Source organism: Coregonus clupeaformis, unplaced genomic scaffold, assembly GCF_020615455.1.
Source record: "Coregonus clupeaformis isolate EN_2021a unplaced genomic scaffold, ASM2061545v1 scaf0049, whole genome shotgun sequence".
NCBI lineage: Eukaryota > Metazoa > Chordata > Actinopteri > Salmoniformes > Salmonidae > Coregonus > Coregonus clupeaformis.
This window is the reverse complement of record NW_025533504.1, coordinates 672,452-692,104: the sequence shown is the minus strand read 5'-3', so window position 1 is coordinate 692,104 and position 19,653 is coordinate 672,452. Positions and strand designations below refer to the sequence as shown.

General features: G+C 41.9%; 1 protein-coding gene across 2 annotated transcripts; it reads left to right on the top strand.

Moving 5' to 3' along the window:
• Nucleotides 1–3,061: 3,061 nt before the first annotated feature.
• LOC121555550 (sodium-dependent neutral amino acid transporter B(0)AT1-like) lies at nt 3,062–17,842 on the top strand. Of its 2 annotated transcripts, XM_045212772.1 has the most exons (13): nt 3,062–3,334; nt 9,814–9,954; nt 11,139–11,276; nt 11,719–11,900; nt 12,089–12,199; nt 12,614–12,726; nt 13,512–13,640; nt 13,996–14,152; nt 14,454–14,658; nt 14,920–15,079; nt 17,054–17,216; nt 17,472–17,603; nt 17,639–17,842. In XM_045212772.1, the coding sequence occupies exons 1-13, from the start codon at nt 3,130–3,132 to the stop codon at nt 17,708–17,710; spliced, it is 1,908 nt and encodes a 635-aa protein (XP_045068707.1). In that variant the 5' UTR covers nt 3,062–3,129; the 3' UTR covers nt 17,711–17,842. The 2 variants fall into 2 exon arrangements, with proteins under 2 accessions (XP_045068707.1, XP_045068706.1); XM_045212771.1 differs by having other exon boundaries at nt 17,472–17,842.
• The last annotated feature ends 1,811 nt before the right edge of the window (nt 17,843–19,653 follow it).

The following is a 19,653-nucleotide window of genomic DNA, read 5'->3' as shown; positions in this document are numbered from 1 at the left end:
CTGCAGGGAAATTGTGTTTTTGTGCATGAACTGTATTCCAACGTGAAAGCATTTAAGGCCAAACTTATGAGCAGCCGGTCTCTCGCTCATTTTCCGACACTGGCCGCACTGAACGCGCCCACATTGCAGTGCCACACTGAGACATACAGTAGCACTTTGATCGACCTGCATGCTGAGTTCCCGCCGCTTCTCAGACTTCACCAAGATTGAGACTGAGCTGGAGCTTGTATCATGCCACCTGTCTTTCGACAGTGAGAAAGCACCCCCAGACACACAATCGGAGCTCATTGACATCCAATGTGACAGTGCTTTGAAGGAGAAGTACAAAACAGCAACAATAGACCACTTCTATGGCTCACTGAATGAAACAAAGTTTCCAAACATTAAAAAGCACGCCCAAAGGATGCTTGTTTTATTCGGGTCCACATACAGTGGGGAAAAAATGTATTTAGTCAGCCACCAATTGTGCAAGTTCTCCCACTTAAAAGATGAGAGAGGCCTGTAATTTTCATCATAGGTACACGTCAACTATGACAGACAAATTGAGATTTTTTTTCTCCAGAAAATCACATTGTATGATTTTTTATGAATTTATTTGCAAATTATGGTGGAAAATAAGTATTTGGTCACCTACAAACAAGCAAGATTTCTGGCTCTCACAGACCTGTAACTTCTTCTTTAAGAGGCTCCTCTGTCCTCCACTCGTTACCTGTATTAATGGCACCTGTTTGAACTTGTTATCAGTATAAAAGACACCTGTCCACAACCTCAAACAGTCACACTCCAAACTCCACTATGGCCAAGACCAAAGAGCTGTCAAAGGACACCAGAAACAAAATTGTAGACCTGCACCAGGCTGGGAAGACTGAATCTGCAATAGTTAAGCAGCTTGGTTTGAAGAAATCAACTGTGGGAGCAATTATTAGGAAATGGAAGACATACAAGACCACTGATAATCTCCCTCGATCCGGGGCTCCACGCAAGATCTCACCCCGTGGGGTCAAAATGATCACAAGAACGGTGAGCAAAAATCCCAGAACCACACGGGGGACCTAGTGAATGACCTGCAGAGAGCTGGGACCAAAGTAACAAAGCCTACCATCAGTAACACACTACGCCGCCAGGGACTCAAATCCTGCAGTGCCAGACGTGTCCCCCTGCTTAAGCCAGTACATGTCCAGGCCCGTCTGAAGTTTGCTAGAGTGCATTTGGATGATCCAGAAGAGGATTGGGAGAATGTCATATGGTCAGATGAAACCAAAATATAACTTTTTGGTAAAAACTCAACTCGTTGTGTTTGGAGGACAAAGAATGCCCGAGTTGCATCCAAAGAACACCATACCTACTGTGAAGCATGGGGGTGGAAACATCATGCTTTGGGGCTGTTTTTCTGCAAAGGGACCAGGACGACTGATCCGTGTAAAGGAAAGAATGAATGGGGCCATGTATCATGAGATTTTGAGTGAAAACCTCCTTCCATCAGCAAGGGCATTGAAGATGAAACGTGGCTGGGTCTTTCAGCATGACAATGATCCCAAACACACAACAAGCATTTCAAGGTCCTGGAGTGGCCTAGCCAGTCTCCAGATCTCAACCCCATAGAAAATCTTTGGAGGGAGTTGAAAGTCCGTGTTGCCCAGCGACAGCCCCAAAACATCACTGCTCTAGAGGAGATCTGCATGGAGGAATGGGCCAAAATACCAGCAACAGTGTGTGAAAACCTTGTGAAGACTTACAGAAAACGTTTGACCTGTGTCATTGCCAACAAAGGGTATATAACAAAGTATTGAGAAACTTTTGTTATTGACCAAATACTTATTTTCCACCATAATTTGCAAAGAAATTCATTAAAATCCTACAATGTGATTTTCTGGGAAAAAAATTCTCATTTTGTCTGTCATAGTTGACGTGTACCTATGATGAAAATTACAGGCCTCTCTCATCTTTTTAAGTGGGAGAACTTGCACAATTGGTGGCTGACTAAATACTTTTTTCCCCCACTGTCTATGTGAACAAACGTTCTCAGTCATGAATTACAACAAATCCTGTCACAGGTCAAATTTAACAAATGACCACAGCTGTTCTGAGAATCTCTACATCAAAGATGACAGCAGACTTTGATGCCCTTGCCAAGAGAGGTGACCACACCCATTGTTCACATTAAGACTTGAATAACCGTGACTGGGGAAGGCAAGGATGACGCTTTTTCATGGTGATGGTCATGCAGTGACAATTATGCAGCAATGCACTTGGATACAGGTAATAACTAATCAGTCAGATTTGGACTGAGGTGATTGGATAACTGTAAATATGGCTCACAATGGAGATGAGAATTGTTCCTTAATATGCTTTCAAAAATGGACCATTTCAAATGAAACGGATGCTCTTACCATATGTTTCACTCAAATTTTAGAATAGTTTTTTTTTGCTGTTACATTTTGCATGTCTCCAGTCATATAATAATTTATATATCTATTTTTAAGTTTGCATATTGTGACTGTAAGTTTGACTGTGATCTTATAAATTATATCAATTTTGTGAAAATGTTGTTCACAAAAAACAAGGGTAGAAATGGTACAAGGGTAGAATTGTTCTGCAAGCATATGTACACCTACAGTACACTAGTAGTTGCGTGTCAATGTTAAAATGAATAAAGGCATCACATGTTTTGTCAAGCATATAGTATGTGGACCTTCACTTGGTTTCAAAAACTCAATGTGGCCCTTGAGCCAAAAGGTTTGTCCACCCCTGCCCTATAGCCTAGTGGTTAAACATCAGTATTTGAACTTTGGGTGTCGTAAACATCTTTTCAGAAAGAGCACACAGTAGGATACACAAAGAGATACAGGATGGCTCTGTGCATCCCTGACACCTCCCTCTCAGATAACATATTAATTATTGTTGAACGCGTTATTTTGGTTGAGTCACACTTGACAAGATAACTTCACGTGTCCCTCTTCCGCTTGGTAAAGCAATCATCTCCTAAAACAAGTTCAGTATAAAGGCTGTTTTGCAAAGTTGGCAAAGAGTTTTTCCACACCTCAGCTATAGTGTACCAGCTACAGGTACCCTACTGACCAGCTCTCCCCTGTCACACTGCTGAATCTGGCCATCTACATTGGAGGAACCATGAGAATACAGCTGCCCAACCCAGGCCTGGAAGACAGGATCCTGTCCCATGAGGAGCTGGATAAGCTGGAAACGGAGGAGGCTGGGAGTGGAGACAGGCCCAAATGGGACAACAAGACCCAGTACATGCTCACCTGCGTGGGGTTCTGTGTGGGGCTGGGGAACGTATGGAGATTCCCTTACCTGTGCCAGAGTCATGGGGGAGGTAGGTGGTGTTGTGCTACAGTGGGTTTTTATGGTGTTGGATGGGGTGTGGTGAGGTTCGGGTTGGATGGGGTTGGATGGGGTGTGGTTGGGGTTGGATGGGGTGTGGTTGGATTGGGTTGGATGGGGTTGGATGGGGTGTGCTGGGGTTGGATGGGGTTGGATGGGGTGTGGTGTGGTTGGATCGGGTTGGATGGGGTGTGGTGTGGTTGGATGGGGTGTGCTGTGGTTGGAATGGGTTGGATGGGATTGGATGGGGTTGGATGTGGTTGGATGGGGTCACTTGTATGGGGTTGAATGGGGTCACTTGTATGAGGAAAGCTGTTCTTCTCAGATTTGTTTGATGTACAGTCTGTATTTGGTGTCTGTGAGAAAATACTGATTTTACTTTACAGTGTTCTTATTATTGTACGTGCAGTTTAACAAATATTCTAATTACACATTGGACACATTGTTCCACTGTTCTCAGGTACATTGTGTGTACTTACAATACAATAAAACACAGAACTAATGAGAACACTGCAAAACATGTATGCTGTTTATGTCACTGGTTTATGTGTAGTCTGACCATGTGGATCTGTCTCTATGGAGGTGTCACTGGTTTATGTGTAGTCTAACCATGTGGATCTGTCTCTATGGAGGTGTCACTGGTTGATGTGCAGTCTAACCATGTGGATCTGTCTCTATGGAGGTGTCACTGGTTTATGTGTAGTCTAACCATGTGGATCTGTCTCTATGGAGGTGTCACTGGTTTATGTGTAGTCTAACCATGTGGATCTGTCTCTATGGAGGTGTCACTGGTTTATGTGTAGTCTAACCATGTGGATCTGTCTCTATGGAGGTGTCACTGGTTTATGTGTAGTCTAACCATGTGGATCTGTCTCTATGGAGGTGTCACTGGTTTATGTGCAGTCTGACCATGTGGATCTGTCTCTATGGAGGTGTCACTGGTTTATGTGTAGTCTAACCATGTGGATCTGTCTCTATGGAGGTGTCACTGGTTTATGTGTAGTCAGTCTAACCATATGGATCTGTCTCTATGGAGGCTCCAGCACCATAAACACTGCATTTAATTAGCAAATGTAGTAACTTATTACTATGACTTATGCTGACAGGCCTTGCATAGGTGTTAAGGCCTGATATACGTCACACCTCCAGTCAAATCAAATCAAATCAAAATGTTTTTGCCACATGCGCCGAATACAACAGGTGTAGACCTTACAGTGAAATGCTTACTTACAAGCCCTTAACCAACAATGCAGTTTTAAGAAAAACAAGTGTTAAGTAAAAAAATGGATAAGTAAAAAATTAAAAATTAAAAATAATGAAAGAGCAGCAGCATAATGACTTGTCAATGACTGACGGAGAGGACAGGCCCGGAGTCTAGAGATGGATCCCAGGAAAAATATCTAACTGTTTGTCAGTTAGTATAACAGTTATTAACTTGCACTTTGCCCATGTCGCCAAAAACATGATGCTACAATGCCTTCAGAAAGTGTTCATACCCCTTGACTTATTCCACATTATGTTGTGTTACAGCCTGAATTCAAAATGGATAAAACATTTATTTTTTTACCCATCTACACACAATACGCCATAATGACAAAGTGAAAACATGTTTTTAGACATTTTTGCAAATGTATTGAAAATGAAATACAGAAATATATAATTTACATAAGTATTCACACCCCTGAGTCAGTACATGTTAGAATCACCTTTGGCAGCGATTACAGCCGTGAGTGTTTCTGGGTAAGTCTTTAAGAGCTTTGCACACCTGGATTGTACAATATTTGCCCATTGTTCTTTTTAACATTCTTCAAGCTCAAGTTGGTTGTTAATCATTGCTGGACAGCCATTTCCAACTCTTGCCACAGATCTTCAAGCTGATTTAAGTCAAAACTGTAACTAGACCAATCAGGAACATTGCGTGTCGTCTTGGTAAGCAACTCCAGTGTATATCTGGCCTTGTGTTTTAGGTTATTGTCCTGCTGAAAGGTGAACGTCTCCCAGTGTCGTTGGAAAGCAGACTGAACCAGGTTTTCCTCTAGGATTTTGCCTGTGCTTAGCTCAATTCGGTTTCTTTTTATCCTAAAAAACTCCCTAGTCGATGTAAAGCATACCCATAACATGATGCAGCCACCACCATGCTAGAAAATATGGAGAGTGGTACTCAGTGATGTGTTGTGTTGGATTTGCCCCAAACATAACGCTTTGTATTCAGGACATAAAGTTAATTTCTTTGTCAGATTTTTTGCAGTTTTACTTTAGTGCCTTATTGCAAACAGGATGCATGTATTGGAATATTTGTATTCTGTACAGGCTTCCTTCTTTTAATTCTGTCATTTAAGGTAGTATTGTGGCGTAACTACAATATTGTTGATCCATCCTCAGTTTTCTCCTATCACAGCTTTTAAACTCTGTAACTGTTTTAAATTCACAATTGGCCTCATGGAAAAATCCCTGAGCGGTTTCCTTCCTCTCCGGCAACTGAGTTAGGAAGGACGCCTGTACAGTGGGGCAAAAAAGTATTTAGTCAGCCACCAATTGTGCAAGTTCTCCCACTTAAAAAGATGAGAGAGGCCTGTAATTTTCATCATAGGTACACGTCAACTATGACAGACAAATTGAGAAAAAAAAATCCAGAAAATCCCATTGTAGGATTTTTAATGAATTTATTTGCAAATTATGGTGGAAAATAAGTATTTGGTCACCTACAAACAAGCAAGATTTCTGGCTCTCACAGACCTGTAACTTCTTCTTTAAGAGGCTCCTCTGTCCTCCACTCGTTACCTGTATTAATGGCACCTGTTTGAACTTGTTATCAGTATAAAAGACACCTGTCCACAACCTCAAACAGTCACACTCCAAACTTCACAATGGCCAAGACCAAAGAGCTGTCAAAGGACACCAAAAACAAAATTGTAGACCTGCACCAGGCTGGGAAGACTGAATCTGCAACAGGTAAGCAGCTTGGTTTGAAGAAATCAACTGTGGGAGCAATTATTAGGAAATGGAAGACATACAAGACCACTGATAATCTCCCTCGATCTGGGGCTCCATGCAAGATCTCACCCCGTGGGGTCAAAATGATCACAAGAACGGTGAGCAAAAATCCCAGAACCACACGGGGGGGACCTAGTGAATGACCTGCTGAGAGCTGGGACCAAAGTAACAAAGCCAACCATCAGTAACACACTACGCCGCCAGGGACTCAAATCCTGCAGTGCGAGACGTGTCCCCCTGCTTAAGCCAGTACATGTCCAGGCCCGTCTGAAGTGCATTTGGATGATCCAGAAGAGGATTGGGAGAATGTCATATGGTCAGATGAAACCAAAATATAACTTTTTGGTAAAAACTCAACTCGTCATGTTTGGAGGACAAAGAATGCTGAGTTGCAGCCAAAGAACACCATACCTACTGTGAAGCATGGGGTTGGAAACATCATGCTTTGGGGCTGTTTTTCTGCAAAGGGACCAGGACGACTGATCCGTGTAAAGGAAAGAATGAATGGGGCCATGTATCGTGAGATTTTGAGTGAAACCCTCCTTCCATCAGCAAGGGCATTGAAGATGAAACGTGGCTGGGTCTTTCAACATGACAATGATCCCAAACACACCGCCCGGGCAACGAAGGAGTGGCTTCGTAAGAAGCATTTCAAGGTCCTGGAGTGGCCTAGCCAGTCTCCAGATCTCAACCCCATAGAAAATCTTTGGAGGGGAGTTGAAAGTCTGTGTTGCCCAGCGACAGCCCCAAAACATCACTGCTCTAGAGGAGATCTGCATGGAGGAATGGGCCAAAATACCAGCAACAGTGTGTGAAAACCTTGTGAAGACTTACAGAAAACGTTTGACCTGTGTCATTGCCAACAAAGGGTATATAACAAAGTATTGAGAAACTTTTGTTATTGACCAAATACTTATTTTCCACCATCATATGCCAATAAATTCATTAAAAATCCTACAATGTGATTTTCTGGAATTTTTTTTCTAATTTTGTCTGTCATAGTTGACGTGTACGTATGATGAAAATTACAGGCCTCTCTCATCTTTTTAAGTGGGAGAACTTGCACAATTGGTGGCTGACTAAATACTTTTTTCCCCCACTGTATCTTTGTAGTGACTGGGTGTATTGATACACCATCCAAAGTGTAATTAATAACTTCACCATGCTCAAAGGAATATTCAATGTCTGTTTTTTTTTTTACCCATCTACCAATATTTGCCCTTCTTTGTGAGACATTGGAAAACTTCCCTGGTCTATTTGGTTGAATCTGTGTTTGAAATTCACTGCTCGACTGAGGGACCTTACAGATAATTGTATGTGTGGGGTACAGAGATGAGGCAGTCATTCAAAAATCATGGTAAACACTATTATTGTAGAGTCTAGATATTATTCTATTTTTTGATTTTTTTTTAGTCAATGCAACTTATTGTGACTTGTTAAGCACATTTTTACTCCTGAACTTATTTAGGCTTGCCATAACAAAGGGGTTGAATACTTATTGACTCTAGACATTTCAGCTTTTCATTTTTTATTAATTTGTAAGAATTTCACAAAACATAATTCCACTTCGACATTATGGGGTATTGTGTGTAGACCAGTCACACAAAATCTAAATTTAATCAATTTTAAATTCAGGCTGTAACACAACAAAATGTGGAAAAAGTCAATGGGTGTGAATACTTTCTGAAGGCACTGTATAGCCATCTACTGTATTTTAGGCAAACAATGAGAATACTATTTCTAATGGTTCTAAACTGGGATAAATGAGGGATATAAGTAGAACATGGGCTTTCTTGTGCCGACCTAGGGTAGATAATCAATCAATCAATCAATCAATTTTATTTTATATAGCCCTTCTTACATCAGCTAATATCTCGAAGTGCTGTACAGAAACCCAGCCTAAAACCCCAAACAGCTAGTAATGCAGGTGTAGAAGCACGGTGGCTAGGAAAAACTCCCTAGAAAGGCGAAAGCCTAGGAAGAAACCTAGAGAGGAACCAGGCTATGAGGGGTGGCCAGTCCTCTTCTGGCTGTGCCGGGTGGAGATTATAACAGAACCATGACAAGATGTTCAAAAATGTTCATAAGTGACAAGCATGGTCAAATAATAATCAGGAATAAATCTCAGTTGGCTTTTCATAGCCGATCATTAAGAGTTGAAAACAGCAGGTCTGGGACAGGTAGGGGTTCCATAACCGCAGGCAGAACAGTTGAAACTGGAATAGCAGCAAGGCCAGGCGGACTGGGGACAGCAAGGAGTCACCACGGCCGGTAGTCCCGACGTATGGTCCTAGGGCTCAGGTCTCTCAGTTGGCTTTTCATAGCCGATCATTAAAGAGTTGAAAACAGCAGGTCTGGGACAGGTAGGGGTTTCGTAGCCGCAGGCAGAACAGTTGAAACTGGAATAGCAGCAAGGCCAGGCGGACTGGGGACAGCAAGGTGTCATCATGCCCGGTAGTCCTGACGTATGGTCCTAGGGCTCAGGTTCTCAGAGAGAAAGAGAGAACGAGAGAATTAGAGAGAGCATACTTAAATTCACACAGGACACTGGATAAGACAGGAGAAGTACTCCAGGTATAACCAACTAACCCCAGCCCCCGACACATAAACTACTGCAGCATAAATACTGGAGGCTGAGACAGGAGCGGTCCGGAGACACTGTGGCCCCATCCGAAGAAACCCCCGGACAGGGCCAAACAGGAAGGATATAACCCCACCCACTCCGCCAAAGCACAGCCCCCGCACCACTAGAGGGATATCCCCAACCACCAACTTACAATCCTGAGACAAGGCCGAGTATAGCCCACAGAGGTCTCCACCACAGCACAAACCAAGGGGGGGCGCCAACCCAGACAGGAAGATCACGTCAGTAACTCAACCCACTGTGTGACCTCCTAGTGTGATAAATGGAATGTACGGAAACACTTCTGCTCTTATCTTATCTAAATACAGAGAGAATGCGTAAATGGACTTACAGTAACATCCCATCATGTTCTATGGAAACTGTTTGACTACAAGCGCCTGAATGACTGATAAGGCAGATAAGGACTGTTAAGGCAGATAAGGACTGTTATGTACTGAAGACTGCTGATGGAGCGGAAAGCTCCAGGGATAGTCACCTGTACATTGAACCACCAGCACCAACACTATCCCGTGCCCCAGTAAATCCTTTACTTTAGCCGTTCCTGCCTGCAACAGGTGTATTGACTTGTCTCCGTAAAAGGACGTCAGTGTTATGTGATTCCCAAGTGGTTTAATTGTTTCTCTCTCTCGCTATTTCTCTCTATCCTTTTTTTTGGCAGTATGTTTAGATAGACAGGTATGTGTATCTATGAGCCCCCTGTTTTTATCCATACCGCAGTACGACTGGTAATATGTACTCCATTACATCTGCAGGTGTCTGTATGTCATGAGATGTCATTAAGAGTCTTTTTACCAACGTTTTAAGAGCTTTGATTGTCCCCCCTTTGTTCTCAGGTGCATTCATGATTCCTTTCCTGATCCTGCTGGTTCTAGAAGGTGTTCCCCTGCTCCATCTGGAGTTTGCTATTGGTCAACGTCTAAGGAAAGGCAGTTTAGGGGTGTGGTCAACTATCCATCCTTACTTGGCTGGAGTTGGTAAGCAACACTTTCCCTATCTCTGGTCCAGGGCACGTGCAGTTTGCTGCATGTAAGCAGCAGGTAAACGCAACGGGACCAGAGCTACACATGCTGCTTCAATAAACCTTCAGTCATCATGGACTCAAATAAATCAAATAAATCAATGTTTATTTGTCACATACACGTGTTTAGCAGATGTTATAGTGGGTGTAGCGAAATACTTGTGCTTCTAGCTCCGACAGTGCAGTAATATCTAACAAGTAATATCTAACAATTTCACAACATATACCCAATACACACAAAACTAGTAAGGAATGGGATTTAAGAATATATACATATATGGACAAGCAATGACAGAGCGGCATGGACTAAGATACAGTAGAATATTATAGAATAGAATGCAGTATATACATATGAGATGAGTCGTGCAAGATATGTAAACATTATTAAAGTAACTAGAGTTCTATTTCTTAAAGTGGCCAGTGATTTAAAATAGGCAGCAGCAGCCTCTAATGTGCTAGTGATGGCTATTTAACAGTCTGATGGCTTTGAGATAGAAGCTGTTTTTCATTCTCTCGGTCCCAGCTTTGATGCACCTGTACTGACCTCGCCTTCTGGATGATAGCGGGGTGAACAGGCAGTGGCTCGGGTGGTTGATGTCCTTGATGATCTTTTTGGCCTTCCTGTGACATCGGGTGCTGTATGTGTCTTGGTGGGCAGGTAGTTTGCTCCCGGTAATGCGTTCGGCAGACTGCACCACCCTCTGGAGAGCCCTGCGGTTGCGGGTGGTGCAGTTGCCGTACCAGGCGGTGATACAGCCGACAGGATGTTCTCAATTGTGCATCTGTAAAAGTTTGTGAGGGTTTTAGGTGCTAAGCCAAATTTATTCAGCCTCCTGAGGTTGAAGAGGCTCTGTTGCGCCTTCTTCACCATACTGTCTGCATGGGTGGCCCATTTCAGTTTGTCGGTGATGTGTACGCCAAGGAACTTGAAGCTTTCCACCTTCTCCACTGCGGTCCTGTCAATGAGGATAGGGGGGTGCACCCTCTGCTGTTTCCTGAAGTCCACGATCATCTCCTTTGTTTTGTTAATGTTGAGTGAGAGGTTATTTTTCTGGCACCACACTCCCAGAGCCCTCACCTCCTCCCTGTAGGCGCTCTCGTCATTGTTGGTAATCAAGCACTGCTCTGTGTTCTTGCCAGGCATTGCGTCCATGTTTGTTTCTCTTATGATCAGCCTGTACTACAACACCATCATGGCCTGGGTGATGTGGTACTTGTTTAACTCCTTCCAAGAGACGCTTCCTTGGAGCCAGTGTCCCCTCAATGACAATCTAACAGGTAAGAGTGCAGTACAGACACAGTCTTCATGCAAGACTGGGAAAACACATTCATTAAAAAAATGAGATGTACTGTACAGTATTTGAGACATTATGGGAGTCAGGGGTCAGGGGTAAATTCCATTTAAAATTCAGCTAATTCAGGAAGTCAACAGATATTCCATAGAGGAGAACTGAGAAAAATGTTAGTTTACTTCCTGAATTAATTAACTGAATTGAAATGGAATTTACCTCAATCCTGATAAACATGCTTCACCCTCAGGATGATAGCTACATTACAAGGAAGAAGTACATTTATTATGAGTTTGAGGACCGAATTTGGGAAACCCTGCACTAGGGAATAGGGTGCTATTTGGGATGCAGCCTATGTATGAATAATCCAATCATGTATGTCTAATTCTAATAATGTATTATTTGTCCATTTTTTAACATAAATGTCCCAGGCCTGGTGTCAGAGTGTGAGCTGAGCTCCCCAGTGGATTACTTCTGGTACAGAGAGACCCTGAACACCACCCCAGACATTGGTGAGAACGGGGGTCTGCAGTGGTGGATGGTGCTGTGTCTAGTCAGTGCCTGGGCTATGCTCTATATCTGCATCATCCGAGGCATCGAGACCACTGGGAAGGTATAGCAGCTCAACATATCTGAGACAAGGACTACATGATAACGTTCACATTTATGACCAATTATGACCAATAACAATGGATGAAAATTGGAAATTGACAAATAAAACAGTATAAAGGTAGTTTTATGTTATCATGTCTCAGTGATTGCAAAGGTATAGTGACATCACCGTCTCCCCTCTCCTCATAGGCTGTGTATGTCACCTCAACGCTACCCTACGTAGTGTTGAGCATTTTCCTGATCAGAGGTCTGACTTTGAAAGGCTCTTTGAGTGGAGTCGTGTTTCTCTTCACCCCGGACGTAAGTCACGTGTTTACGGCCCAAATGGCACCCTATCCCTTAGAGCCCTATGGACCCTGGTTAAAAGTAGTGCACTACATAGAGAATAGGGTGCCATTTGGGACACTGTTACACTAAAAACTCACACTAAAAGAAATACAAGCCCATCCCTGAAATGATATCAGCTATAAATGTCATATATAGTCAGGTAAATCTGATTGATGTAACAAAACGTTGTGTTGTTGTCCCAGTTGGCATAGCTTGCTGTTGTAACAAAACGTTGTGTTGTTGTCCCAGTTGGCAGAGCTTGCTGATGTAACAAAACGTTGTGTTGTTGTCCCAGTTGGCAGAGCTTGCTGATGTAACAAAACGTTGTGTTGTTGTCCCAGTTGGCAGAGCTTGCTGATGTAACAAAACGTTGTGTTGTTGTCCCAGTTGGCAGAGCTGGCCAACCCAACTACCTGGCTGGATGCAGGTGCCCAGGTGTTCTATTCCTTCTCCATAGCGTTTGGCGGCCTCATCTCTTTCTCCAGCTATAACTCAGTGCAGTAAGTCACAATCACCCATCTAAACTACTATGGTTTAATCAATGTATTATATATTTTAGAAACAGTTGTTTACTATGTGTTATGTGAATTATTTAACAAACTATTTCAGTTTCTCTGTGCGTCTCCCAAAAGGTTGTAAGTCTTTTGGGATTTAAGTAACGGCCAGAGTCCCGGTCTGCATAGTCAGAGATATTTATTCATTGAGAATTCTGCCATCACAATTTCAGAGTCCATCTTTTATACTCATACGTCATACAAAAATAAATCCCTCCCCTCTGTAGGCGGGCTGTAGTTTTCCACTCTAAAACTGCTCTACTGACCTTCAGTTCACACACACACACACATATACACACATGCATACACACATACATACACACACACACACACATATCCTACTCCCTGCTTTACTCAGTTATTGCCGTTCTCACAATATTCTGCACCATGTTTTCATAACAGTTTCTCCCCTCCCTAAATTGGGAGGCCTCTTTATCTTAGTTTCTCAGTTGTCTTTGTTGTCTGGCCTAACTCTTACTCACATTGCTAAATAGTGGCTCAATGCCATAGCCTTTACTGGTCCTACACTCACACATTTCTAACACATTATACACAGATTCAGGGTGTAATAATTATTCATTAATAATTAATCTATCACTATGTTGTATTGGGACTTTTGAATTGCATTATAAAGCACGACAACCGCGCTGAAACAGACCGGTACGGTGTCCATATTAGGACAGCCCCAGCCCCAGTCTCAGCAGGAGTTGTGTGTTGTTTTCGATTCCCAGTAACAACTGTGAACAGGACGCAGTGATCATCTCTGCCGTCAATGGCTTCACCTCCGTCTACGCTGCAACAGTCATCTACACCATCATTGGCTTCAGAGCCACAGAGAGATTCGACAGCTGTCGTGGCGGGTAGGAATTTACCCGTCTCTGTAGATGACATGTATCTACTATGAATCACTGCATCTAATAGGATAAGAGTACAGTTGCAGAAAGTTGCCAAAAATGTGTCACCTTTCCCAAAATTCCCAGGTTTTTCAGAAATTCCAGTTGGAAGAGTCCTGGAATCAGGATGGGATATGCAGGACATCCGGGAATCCTCCAACCACGATTTCTGGAAAATCTGGGAATTTTGCAACCCTACATGTCCCTAACAGTGTCCCCTACATCCGATATGACAGTATGATAGCCGGTGTGTTATAGTTAGATTTAATGTTACCGTGAAAGAGGCCATGACATCAACTAATTTTCCACAATGATTCTGTAGAAATATCCTGGTGCTACTGAATACATTTGATCTCCCTGAGGGCAACATCACTGAAAGCAACTATGATCAGGTTCTTCATAGTCTCAATGGAACATATCCAGAAGTCATTCAGGGGCTCAACTTGAAGACCTGTGACTTAAACACTTTCCTCAGCGAGGTAGGATTTTTAGGGCTGGTTTCCCAGACACAGATTAACCGTAGTCCCGGACTAACAAGCATGCTCAATGAGATTCTCCATTGAAAGCGCTTTTTAGTCCAGCACTAGGCCTAATCTGTGAATGGTCTAAGGTCTCTTATAAATACTGACAATATCAGAATATTATTTCAGCTTGACTATATGGCAATGGCAATCCCAAAGGGAACTATAGACATAATAGTCTACTCCTACACAGTGTAGTAACACAATGTTATTTAAAACAGGATCTAATTCCACTCCTTCTCTGTGTGTCCTGATGTAGGGGGTTGAAGGAACTGGTCTAGCCTTTATTGTGTTCACAGAGGCCATCACTAAGATGCCTGTATCTCCTGTTTGGTCAGTCTTGTTCTTCATCATGCTGTTCTGTCTGGGCCTGTCCTCCATGTTTGGCAATATCGAAGGAGTTCTGGTACCACTTCAGGACCTGGGGGTTTTCCCCAAGAGTTGGCCCAAGGAGGCCATCACAGGTGAGGCAAGAGCTGGGACAGACTGAGACCGGACATCAGCTCAGGCAACACACCAGCCCATTTATTTCCTTCTGACCAAAACCCCCAATTTAAACAGGCCCACTGGGCTAAAGATGGACCAGCCTATCTGTCATTTGCCCGAACTGCCCTATGGCCAGTCCGTTTCTGGACAAGAGCAATCCAGACTTATTGTCTCCTATGTTGAGAGATTGAAACCTCTTTGTTAAATATCTTTAACTCATGTTCTTTATTCTGTTACAGGGACAACATGTGTCCTCTGCTGCTTTGTTGGACTGATATTTGTCCAAGGCTCAGGGAACTACTGGCTGTCCCTCTTTGACAGCTTTGCTGGGTCCATTCCTCTACTGATCATTGCATTCTGTGAGATGGTCGGGGTTGTGTACCTCTATGGTATTGATCGGTGAGTATAATAAATTCATTCTGTGAGATAGTCGGGGTTGTGTTAGAAACGCTACAGTAGAAGACACACAATTACCACAACAAACTGTGATTGGATGGAACTCAAGGATTTTGGGTACTGGCCAGCCGGGCTAGTAGACCTCAAATTCTACTTGTCCGGGTCCAAAATCTGTGCCATATTTGAGAAGACAAAATGTCACCCGCCAGTGGGCCAGGTTGGCACATTTTCTACTAGCCCGGTCTGAAAAATACTAACATCAGGCTAACGGGCTAACTTAATTTCCATCCATAGTACTGGTGTTGAAGATATGTACAGTGTGGGAAAAAAGTATTTGATCCCCTGCTGATTTTGTATGTTTGCCCACTGACAAAGAAATGATCAGTCTATAATTTTAATGGTAGGTTTATTTGAACAGTGAGAGACAGAATAACAACAAAAAAATCCAGAAAAACGCATGTCAAAAATGTTATAAATTGATTAGCATTTTAATGAGGGAAATAAGTATTTGACCCCCTCTCAATCAGAAAGATTTCTGGCTCCCAGGTGTCTTTTATACAGGTAACGAGCTGAGATTAGGAGCACACTCTTAAAGGGAGTGCTCCTAATCTCAGTTTGTTACCTGTATAAAAGACACCTGTCCACAGAAGCAATCAATCAATCAGATTCCAAACTCTCCACCATGGCCAAGACCAAAGAGCTCTCCAAGGATGTCAGCGACAAGATTGTAGACCTACACAAGGCTGGAATGGGCTACAAGACCATCGGCAAGCAGCTTGGTGAGAAGGTGACAACAGTTGGTGCGATTATTCGCAAATGGAAGAAACACAAAATAACTGTCTCCCTCGGCCTGGGGCTCCATGCAAGATATCATCTCGTGGAGTTGCAATGATCATGAGAACGGTGAGGAATCAGCCCAGAACTACACGGGAGGATCTTGTCAATGATCTCAAGGAAGCTGGGACCATATTCACCAAGAAAACAATTGGTAACACACTACGCCGTGAAGGACTGAAATCCTGCAGCGCCCGCAAGGTTCCCCTGCTCAAGAAAGCACATATACAGGCCCGTCTGAAGTTTGCCAATGAACATCTGAATGATTTAGAGGAGAACTGGGTGAAAGTGTTGTGGTCAGATGAGACCAAAATCGAGCTCTTTGGCATCAAGTCAACTCGCCGTGTTTGGAGGAGGAGGAATGCTGCCTATGACCCCAAGAACACCATCCCCACCGTCAATCATGGAGGTGGAAACATTATGCTTTGGTGGTGTAATTCTGCTAAGGGGACAGGACAACTTCACTGAATCAAAGGGACGATGGACGGGGCCATGTACCGTCAAATGTTGGGTGAGAACCTCCTTCCCTCAGCCAGGGCATTGAAAATGGGTCGTGGATGGGTGTTCCAGCATGACAATGACCCAAAACACACGGCCAAGGCAACAAAGGAGTGGCTCAAGAAGAAGCACATTAAGGTCCTGGAGTGGCCTAACCAGTCTCCAGACCTTAATCCCATAGAAAATCTGTGGAGGGAGCTGAAGGTTCGAGTTACCAAACATCATTCTCGAAACCTTAATGACTTGGAGAAGATCTGCAAAGAGGAGTGGGACATAATCCCTCCTGAGATGTGTGCAAACCTGGTGGCCAACTACAAGAAACGTCTGACCTCTGTGATTGCCAACAAGGGTTTTGCCACCAAGTACAAAGTCATGTTTTGCAGAGTGGTCAAATACTTATTTCCCTCATTAAAATGCAAATCAATGTATAATATTTTTGACATGTGTTTTTCTGGATTTTGTTGTTGTTATTCTGTCTCTCATTGTTCAAATAAACCTACCATTAAAATTATAGACTGATCATTAATTTTTTTGTCAGTGGGCAAACGTACAAAATCAGCAGGGGATCAAATACTTTTTTCCCTCACTGTATAATAACAATAGTTTTGTGGGTCTCTCTCTTGTGGGTCTCTCTCTCTGTGCCAGGTTCAACGATGACATTGAGTTCATGATCGGCCACAAGCCCAACCTCTTCTGGCAGATTACATGGAGATTTATCAGCCCCGCCATCATGTTTGTCATCTTTGTGTTCTACTTTATCACTAAAGTCACCGAAACGCTCCTCTATAAAACCTGGAATCCTGAATCGGTAAGGTTTTTACTCTGTCAAGTCTGCAAATCTGTTGAAATCTAAAATCCAAATTGCAACACCTAAATGTTGCTGTAGTTTGCTTCTAGGCCTCTTAACGTACTACTCACAAAGAAAATGGCATGCCAAAGATTTCACATATGCCTATATTTACATGTATAGCTACATTATGCATATAATCTCCATATGGTACTGTACATTACAGTGACAACAAGAACATACTAAAAGCCTTATACCATTAATCTTCCATTATAGGACAACTTCCCTACGTTGGAGGAGAAGCCCTATCCAGCCTGGATCTATGTGATCATCTTTATCCTGGCAGGGATACCCAGTCTATCTGTGCCTGGCACTGCTCTCTTCAAATGTTTACTGCTCTCTTCAAATGTTTACGGAGGAAGAGCGATAGAAAGTCTGAACAGCAAGAGCTCAAAACTGTCTCTAACCAAATTGACTTGAACGACAAGGCTCAGAATGTCAAATCCCGTGCCTGATTACTTATCCCGTGCCTGCAATAATTCTCCACCAATCAAAACTAAATAAATACAAAGCCTTACAGTACCAGTCAGAAGTTTGGACACACCTACTCATTCAAGGGTTTTTCTTTATTTTGACTATTTTCTACATTGTAGAATAATAGTGAGGACATCAAAACTATGAAATAACACATATGGAATCATGTATTAACCAAAAAAGTGTTAAACAAATCAAAATATATTCTATATTTCAGATTCTTCAAATAGCCACCCTTTGCCTTGATGACAGCTTTGCACACTCTTTTTTTATTTTTTTTATTTTTGGGGGGGAATGGATCAGCTTAATATTGCAGATAGATTGTATCTTCTATCAATGTAATTGTCTGCATCACTTCCAATCCCCCATGTTTTTTTTATTTTTTATATATATACTCCTCTTTATTACTTTTCAACCCCACCATCCTTTCCCTACTTTGAGTAAATTAGTGAACAACAATGCCCAGGCCTCTACTTCCGGTCTATACTTACTATCTACACCTTATGGACAGAGTTAATTTTACAATAATTCTATTATATATATATATATTTGTTATTATTTGTTGTTATTTGTTATTAGTCCCATCCTTCAACTCTATTCAATACCTCCCATCTATCTCTTAACACCATCCATATAGGATTTCTATTTGCCATATATATTTCAACCGTACTGTGATGTTTTACAAAAATTCTGAACCATTCTATTCTCATTGCTTCTACAGATTGTGAATTAAAAATAAACATTTTTGCTAAAAGTATTATTATATTATTGATTGATTGACTATGACTTTTCAGATCACCCAGTAATGCTATCTGCAAGGTTAGTTCCAGATAAATATTGCAATCCTTTAGCCATTCCTGGACCTGTGTCCAAAAACAAGCTACAAATGGACAGAACCAAAACAAATGATCTAATGATTCTGTCTCTTCACAGCAAAACCTGCAGAGCTGGGAAGATTGTATCCCCCATATAAATAACATTCTATTGGTAGCAAGAATTTTATATAATAATTTAAATTGAAAGATTCTAATTTTTGAATCCGGTGTCGTTTTTGCGTGTCAGTTCATAAACACTATGCCATGGGATCGGTACGTCAAAGATCTCTTCCCAACTATTTTGCAATCTATATGGGACGGCTGTCAATCCTTTGGTCCTTAAGTGAAACTGATATACTTTTTTATTTATCACAGTTTTCCTTAACCAATTATGTTCTTTAATGCAAGGCCGGCAGACAAGTTCCTTACTTTCTCCCCCTTCCACTTTCCTCTTCCACTTTTGCGGTAAGGCTGCAATTATTTGGTTGTAATTTTGGGTAGAGCAGACATTTCCATATGTTTTTGTTAGCTGCATGTGTGACATAACTCCACCAGTCCTACCGATGATATCATTTACAAAGATAATACCTTTTTTAAACATTCTGTCAAAAAATAAAGTTTTTTTGTCAATTAGTATATTTGAATTTAACCACAATATTTGTTGCATTATTTGTTCTGTCGTTTCTGGAGGATTAAATTTAAATTGCAACCAACTTTCTATGGCTTGTTTTAGAAATAGTGACATTTGGGAGATTATTTCCTTTTCAAATAACTGAAAGTGAGAGGTTGTAATCTGAATAAAGGGAAAAAGGCCTTTCTTGAACATTGGGTGAGACAATCTTACTAATTTGCTTGAGAACCAGTTCGGATTTAAGTATAACTTTTGTATGACTGAAGCTTTTAGTGATAGGTCTAATGCTTTAATATTTAATAATTTCTGTCCTCCGAATTCATATTCATTATATAAATATGCTCTTTTAATTTTGTCTGGCTTGCTGTTCCAAATAAAATTGAATATTTTTTTCTCATATAATTTAAAAAACTTTTCGCTAGACCATAAGCAAATAGGTAAACTGGGATAATACTAAAGAGTTAATCAGGGTGATTTT

What these genes read in the sequence shown, in the direction of transcription:
- LOC121555550 (XM_045212772.1), top strand. Translation starts at nt 3,130, where the DNA reads ATGAGAATACAGCTGCCCAACCCAGGCCTGGAAGACAGGATCCTGTCC. An exon ending in TCCTTACTTGGCTGGAGTTG is followed by an intron (nt 9,955 to 11,138) that starts GTAAGCAACACT and finishes TGTTCTTGCCAG; the next exon opens with GCATTGCGTCCATGTTTGTT. An exon ending in AAACCTGGAATCCTGAATCG is followed by an intron (nt 17,217 to 17,471) that starts GTAAGGTTTTTA and finishes CTTCCATTATAG; the next exon opens with GACAACTTCCCTACGTTGGA.